Below are 7,626 nucleotides of genomic sequence, written 5' to 3'. Positions count from 1 at the left end.
GACAGGGGATCTGATCAGTTTTTTCAGTTTCTATTTTGCTCCGAAGAGGAGGTGGGCAGCATGGTCCCTAAAGGGTGATAAGTTAGTTACAGGACAGGATCCAGAGCATAGGTGGCTAGATTGGCCATACTCAGTCGCCAGTTATTTAACTGAGCAGCTAGTATATGCCAAACTCTGTAATAGGTGCCAGGGATACAGCAGTAAAAAGGTAGCCACAACCCCTGGCCTTGAAGACTTACATTGTAGTGGCAAGAGATTAGCAATAAGTGCATAAACAAGGATCATTCTATCTGGTGTTAACTGCTATAAAAAAAATGGTATAGAAAGTGACCAGGGTAAAAAGTTCTTGTGTTCAGTGCCAGCATTTTTTTTATAATTGTAAAATACACATAAAATTTGCCATCTTAACCATTTTTAGTGTGCAGCTCAGTAAAGTATGTTCACGTTGTTGTGCAACCAATCTCCAGAACATCATCTTGCAAATCTGAAACTATCCCAATAAATAACACTCCACTTTTCCCCACGCCCCCCCTCCCCGCCCTGCCCCTGGTAACCACCATTCTGTTTCTGCATATCGATTATTTTAAACATTTCCTGTAAGTGGAATCATAAGTATGTTTTTGTGAGTGGCTTGTTTCACTGACCTCATAGGGTTGTGAAGTTAAATAATGTAGGTTTGTTCCCGGACCAAACTGGGGGTTGGGCAGCCCAATTAACAAGGTGCAGATGAACCGCGGAAGAAGAGATTTTATTTCTGCAACCGGTTACAGGGAGAAGGTCTGGAAATTATTGCCAGACCAACTCATAATTACAAAGTTTTTCCAGCGTGTATATACCTTCTAAGCTGTATCTCTACGTGTAAGAGTGCATTCATCTGAAGACACAAGTGATTAACAACTTCTAATCCTGAAGACCTTCCTCTGGAGCTTCAGTAAATTTACTTAATCTAAATGGGTCTGGGTGCTGGGATGATGATTACCCTTATTTTGTCTCCTGCTAAAATCATGGAGGCTTGTGGAATTCCTCCAGACCCCCGATAAACTTGTTTGTGGAGGCCTGGGGAGTTTCTTCAGATCCCCCAATAAAACTTGTTTAATCCTAAACGGGTCCTGTTAAGAATTCCTTCGTTATCTTGTCATGCTTCAAGGCCCAAGAAAGGCCTAGGCAAAACTTCGTGGGCTTTTGTTACATTCCAGCCTTTGTATATGGGCACTGACTCTTTCAGCTTTTAATATTTAACTTAACCAGTCAGTCAGTGCTGAAACAGGTGTGATGGAGGCCTGCGATAGTGAGACCTGGCCTGCCACAGGTGAAACACATCTATCGCCAAGCCAATAGGACTTACCGCTCCTCTCACCCACACTTCTACTTTTCTGGAGAAATGGAAAGATTGTCAAAGTAGGCCACAAGGGCTTTAAGCCGGCTGGTGGCTGAAAACACCCTTAACCCCCCCACCTCCTTGGTAAGGCTTGCAGGAGCCTAATTGAAACCTTTCGCCTCTAAAATTCTGCCCCAGTCTACTGGCAAAATTTCCACTACCTGGGCTTCACTTTGTGGCTTAAAGTTTGAGCCTTGTTAAAAATCAAACAACATCAAAGGGTGTGGCCCTATTACCAATCCTCCAGGCTTGGTTTGGGAACAGGTTTGGTCGAGGGAGTTGAGCAAGTTGGTGAGCACGGTCCTCCTAGGGAACCTCCATGCGCGGGACCTGACAAAACCTCTGGGCTCAGCAGGCTGGCGAGGGTGCGTGGCGGGCAGGGAATACTAGCGCTGGTCCCGACCCTGCAGAGGAGCCCCGTGCCTCCCCGGACCGCCTTGGCCATTCAGCTCCGCTCCTCTTTGGCCATCCGGCTCCGCCCCTTTCCGGCCAGCCCCGCCCCGTCGTTTCTCTCCCGGCTTTCCTATGCCGCATGGTCTCGGGCCGCTGGCGTCGGGAGCCGGAAGCATGGGCGCTGAGTGGGAGCTGGGGGCCGAGGCTGGCGGGTCGCTGCTGCTGTGCGCCGCGCTGCTGGCGGCGGGCTGCGCTCTGGGCCTGCGCCTGGGCCGCGGGCGGGGTGTGGCCGACCGCGGGGCGCTCATCTGGCTCTGCTACGACGCGCTGGTGCACTTCGCGCTGGTAAGTGCTATCGCCTAGACCCTTCGCTCCCCATTCCAGAGAGTGGGAGTGGGGGGCGGCAGGGCGGGGTGCAGGGGGTCCGGCGGCTTTCTGCAGCAAGCTGACCGCCCCTCCCCCTGGGGCAGGAAGTCTGCGGGGAGCCGAGAGGCGCCTGGAGGCCGTGGCGCCCAGAGTTCTGATTCCCAGGTCTGTGAACAGAACGCCGCTTGCCTTGTGCTGCCGATTCCTCCACCAAACTTAAAAAAATTTCTGTACGTGCTGTGTTAGTTTAGAAGATACCCAAAGGCTAGAACCTCAGTTTCCTCGGCTTTGTAACCTGCACATAAATGCTGAACTGGAAATAATTGAGAGTAGAGTTGAGGTAATTTTTAAATGCCCCAGAGGGTAGGGTGCAAGGAGAGATGCTTGCTCCAGAGGCAGCAAGGCTATTGGCCCAAAACCCGAAGCCTTTGCCAAGACAAACGAAACACCTGCGTCTAATATGTGCCAGGCGCATTACTGAGTTTAAAATTTCAGATCTTTACAGCATCCATAAATGAGTTATTATTGTCTCCCATTTTACAGAGGTGAAGGTAGGCGCTGCAAAGTTAGGTGACTTTCCAGTGCCACACAGCTGGCATGATTCTGAGGCGGTCTAGTCTGGCTCCCAAGTTTGCACTCTGTGTATCAGTCGAGGTTTTAGGAAATATGTGTCCTTAAAGATTCAACCCATTTTATAAAATAGTCAGGAAGGTTGTGTTTAAGGCATTTATATTGAAATGCCCCACCACACGCGCGCGCGCACACACACTTTTAAGTTTTTTAAAAACTATGCCCAAATATCTTTTTGTAAAGTTGACCTTGTTTAACTCTAGACACACCTGTGGCTAAGTGAAACTAAAGTCAGTAGTATTGAGAAAGCAAGCTGAGTTTTGGGTAATCATCGAGTTCTGTAAATGTTTGCGAGTTGGCTTTGTGCCCATGACTGATGCTGCTGGAATTTTTTTTTATTCTGATAAGCAACATGTAGAGATAAGGGACAGTGAATGTTTCAACTCCTTTATAGAATTGATTTGTTTTTGTCTTTTTATTTTTTTTTTATTTTTTTATTTTTTATTTTTTTGTTCTTGAGACAGAGGCTAACTCTGTCCCCAGGCTGGAGTGTGGTGGCACTATCTCGGTGCACTGCCGCCTCCTGGGTTAAAGCGATTCTCCTGCCTCAGCCTCCAGAGTAGCTAGGATTACAGGCGCCTGTCACCACGCCCGGCTAATTTTTGTATTTTTAGTAGAGATGAGGTTTCACTATGTTGGCCAGACTGGTCTCGAACCCCTAACGTCGGATGATCTGCCCGCCTTGGCCTCCTAAAGTGCTGGGATTACAGGCGTGAGCCACCGCGACCAGCTGAGAATTGATTTTTAAGCTATCACTTGAACACGAGGTCTCCCACAGAACAGGGGAGATAAAGCAGGTTGCTAGGCCCAGTTAGAAAAAATGTATAACATAATTTGTTATGTATAACAAAATGTATAACATAAAAATGTATAACATAAAAATGTTGCTAGTCCTATTTGGAGAAAAATGTATAACATATTGGCTGGGTATAACTTTATAGCATATCGGAATGTATATGTATAATTATAACATATTGGACACAGTGGCTCATGCCTGTAATCTCAGCATTTTGGGAGGCTGAGGCGGGTGGATCACGAGGTCAGGAATTCAAGACCAGCCTGGCCAACATGGTGAAACCCCATCTCTACTAAAAATACAAAAATTAGCCAGATGTGGTGACAGGTGCCTGTAATCCCAGATGGTTGGGAGGCTGAGGCAGGATAATTGCTTGAACCTGGGAGGTGGAGGTTGTAGTGAGCCATGATCAAGCCACTGCACTCCAGCCTTGGACTTTTCCAAGACTCCAGCTTGGGAAAAAAAAAAGAAAAGTATATAACATATCTTAGACATACAGAAAGCTGTAAAAATACTTAAACTATATGCGTGTGTTCACCCCCTAGTTTAAAACTGTTTATTTTTCAAGCACAGGTTTTTACAGGTAACACAACACACACCTCCTTTTATGCCATTACCTACCCCAGCTGCAAAGTAGTCCACTGTGTGAATACACCATACCTTAGTTCTCCAAGTCTAAGACCCACATTTTTTCACATATTAGAACAATCAACTATATCACGTAACTACTGTAGGCCATTTGATTGATATTTTAATGTCTCTGAAATTGGGATGTATCTTATATTTGATGAATGTGATCACTTAACCAGCCCATACTAGTGAACACATTTTTATTGTGTCCACCACAATAAAATGCATCCACCAACGTCTTTGTACACATGTCTCAGAGATCAGTGGGGAGAGCACTTGAATTAAGCAGTTGAGGCTGCAAGAAAATACATGCCCATGTTGTCTTTGCTTGGGAATTTATTGCAAGAACACCCAGAAATGTGGGACAAGCTAAGACTAAGATGTAGAGCTTAGGGAAGAACCAAAATTACAACTCACTTTTTTTTTTTTTTTTTTTTTTGAGACGGAGTCTCGCTCTGTCACCCAGGCTGGAGTGCAGTGGCCGGATCTCAGCTCACTGCAAGCTCCGCCTCCCAGGTTCACGCCATTCTCCTGCCTCAGCCTCCCGAGTAGCTGGGACTACAGGCGCCCGCCACCTCGCCCGGCTAGTTTTTTGTATTTTTTTAGTAGAGACGGGGTTTCACCGTGTCAGCCAGGATGGTCTCGATCTCCTGACCTCGTGATCCGCCCGTCTCGGCCTCCCAAAGTGCTGGGATTACAGGCTTGAGCCACCGCGCCCGGCCACAACTCACTTATTCACTAGAAGATGAGTTGCCTCTCCTTACCCCCTGACACTTCTTAAAGAGAAGAGCTCTGTAGGTTTTTTGGCTGCCATCAAATTGAGAGCTATCCTGTTGGACAGTTTCAAGCCAAGCATTCTCAGGGGCAGTTCATTTTCCAGATGTCCAACCAGAGCACGGTCACCTTGGGCCCCAGCACTGGTCATCAGTTCATCTCGTTATGACTACAGCAGAGAGCAGGCTGTCTTCCCATCAGCCTACCCAGAAGGAGCCATGGCAACATACTGGAAGAAGGAAACGGTGGCAGCCTAGGCACTGGTGCTTCATGGGTAAAATTTTATCTCTTCTGCAATCTAAGTATAGCGTTCAGGCATGTCCAGAAACATGAGGCAGTATATGAATGCCTGTGTATGGAACACATCCTGGGGTCCAGATTGACAGGAGCACAGGGTTTACATAAGGAAGAAGTGAGAGGACCAGCTGGAAAGGTGACAGGTAAGAACTGTATTCTGTAGTGGGAAGCCATTGAAGGATTTCAAGCAGGGAAATCACGTGGCCAAAGCAGATCTTCAGAAAGATAATTTGGTGGTGATGTGTTAAGTCAGAAACTCTAGGGTCTGAGATTTTACCCAACTTAGAAGTTAACAAGGTAGTCCAGTTTGATTCCCCAAGGCCCAAGCCCCACGGGGCAACATAATGAAGGCCAGATGTTACTGCCTGTACATGCAGTGGGATGCATTACAAGAAAGGGACCCCAGAACTACGCGTCCATCTTGTTGTGAGCTGGTGGTGGCCTGCGCATACTTCTCTCTGGAGAGACCTTATCTTAGGAATGTAAACCTCTGAGGAGGAGAAGGTGAGGTCTTGATCTTTACCACCTAGAACCTCTCTGGAGGGAGCTCTCTCCCAGGTTGACTACCCTGGAAAGGCTCATTATAGAAACAGTCTTAAAATTGATGTAAATGTCTTTGCTCAGAGACCCAGACAGTGCAGGATGTGAGATATTCATGGAGAATTGTCTCCCAACATGGTGCAGGTTGGATGGAAAGGATGGAGTGGAGTTAAGGGGCAAGAAGATCAACAAAAAGCAACTGCTGTAGTTTGGGGAGTCATTTTTTTAAAAAAAGAGGCAAGCCAAGGTGGTGTTGGAAGGTAAAATGGGGAGGAAAGCTAACAGAGACTTTCCAGGGGAGAATGTGGTAAGTCAAAGTGGCCACTTGTAGATTGGGGGTGGACATGATGTTGGGCTTAGGGCCTGAGCAACATGGGTAATGGTGAGCATATTAAGTAAGACAGCAAAATCTGGCTTTAGAACTATGAGTCGGGGATCCTAGTGTGTGGTTAAGAGAGAATAGTGCCGGGCAGTGGCTCACACCTGTAATCAGCACTTCGGGAGGCTGAGGCAGGATTGCTTGAGGCTAGGAGTTGCGAGACCAGCCTTGCTAACATAGTGAGGCCTCATCTCTGCAGAAAAATTAGCTGAGCGTGGTGCTGCATGCCCGTGATCCCAGCTACTCAGAAGGCTGAAGTGGGAGGATTGCTTGAACCCAGGAGATCGAGGCTGCAGTGAGCTATGATTACGCCACTGCACTCCAGCCTGGGTGACAGAGTGAGACCCCATCTCAAAAAGAAGAGAGAGAGAATGGCCAGAAGGCAATTGAAAATATGAACTGAGTTGGAGAGACAGAGTCAAGGCGGAAGAGAGAGTGCTGGGAATTCTTTTCTGAGTTGGGGGAGATAGCAGGAAGCCCCAGGTATGAGTGCTTTTGCTGAGCTGGAGAGGACAGAAGGGTAAAAGAGCTGAGGAATAAGAGCAGGATCTTTTAAAATATCTATCCTAGGAGAGAGTGGGCAAGACCACAAACCAGGAGGGCGCTGGGGTCCTGGGATCCACAGAATGGAATTTGAAGAACACTGATAAATTGCTGTAGCACCATTAAAAACAAAGAAAGAAAATAAAAGGTGAGGCACCTGGCAACCAGAAAGTCAGTGGTGAGAGTGGGATTGATGGGAGGGAGGCTCCAGAAGCCAAACACTTACAGGCCGGGTAGAGGAGAAGCTGGGCATTAGATGAAAGTCCTGCAGAAGTTTGGTGGTGGGAGGAGGAAGGGCAGGAGGGTAGCTCCAGAGGCACCTCGGGGCAGGCTGGGGGATCTTGGTTCCTTTGAAGATAAAGGTCTGGGCGAGAGGATGGCCGAGGAAGGGTAAAAGTGCAGGCACGGCGGGCAGCTCTCGCTGTCTGATGTGTGCTTGGCCATGGAGGAGTTTTGAGATGAAGTCTCACTCTCTTGCCCAGGCTGGAGTGCAATAGCATGATCTTGGCTCACTGCAACCTCAGCCTCCCAGGTTCAGGTGATTCTTCTGCTTCAGCCTCCCGAGTAGTTGGGATTACAGGCACGTGCCACCATGCCCGGCTAATTTTTTTTTTTTTTTTTTTTTTTTGAGACGGAGTCTCGCTCTGTCACCCAGGCTGGAGTGCAGTGGCCGGATCTTAGCTCACTGCAAGCTCCGCCTCCCGGGTTCACGCCATTCTCCGGCCTCAGCCTCCCAAGTAGCTGGGACTACAGGCGCCCGCCACCTCGCCCGGCTAGTTTTTTTGTATTTAATAGAGACGGGGTTTCACCGTGTTAGCCAGGATGGTCTCGATCTCCTGACCTCGTGATCCGCCCGTCTCGGCCTCCCAAAGTGCTGGGTTTACAGGCTTGAGCCACCGC

General features: G+C 48.0%; 1 protein-coding gene across 2 annotated transcripts in view; it reads left to right on the top strand.

The window, feature by feature from the left end:
- The first annotated feature begins 1,784 nt into the window (after positions 1-1,784).
- EBPL (EBP like) overlaps positions 1,785-7,626 on the top strand; it is a 31,160-nt gene continuing 25,318 nt past the window's right edge. Inside the window, exon 1 of one of the 2 annotated variants that reach the window (XM_025364825.1) lies at positions 1,785-2,116. In XM_025364825.1, coding sequence (XP_025220610.1) covers positions 1,904-2,116 — 213 coding nt within the window. In that variant the 5' untranslated portion in view covers positions 1,785-1,903. The remainder of the gene's footprint in view (positions 2,117-7,626) is intronic. The other variant, XM_025364826.1, reaches the window with a different exon arrangement.

The sequence above is a fragment of the Theropithecus gelada genome, chromosome 17 (assembly GCF_003255815.1).
Source record: "Theropithecus gelada isolate Dixy chromosome 17, Tgel_1.0, whole genome shotgun sequence".
NCBI classification, from domain to species: Eukaryota; Metazoa; Chordata; class Mammalia; order Primates; family Cercopithecidae; genus Theropithecus; species Theropithecus gelada.
Note: the sequence above shows the minus strand (reverse complement) of the source record. Positions and strands in the feature narration are given on the sequence as shown.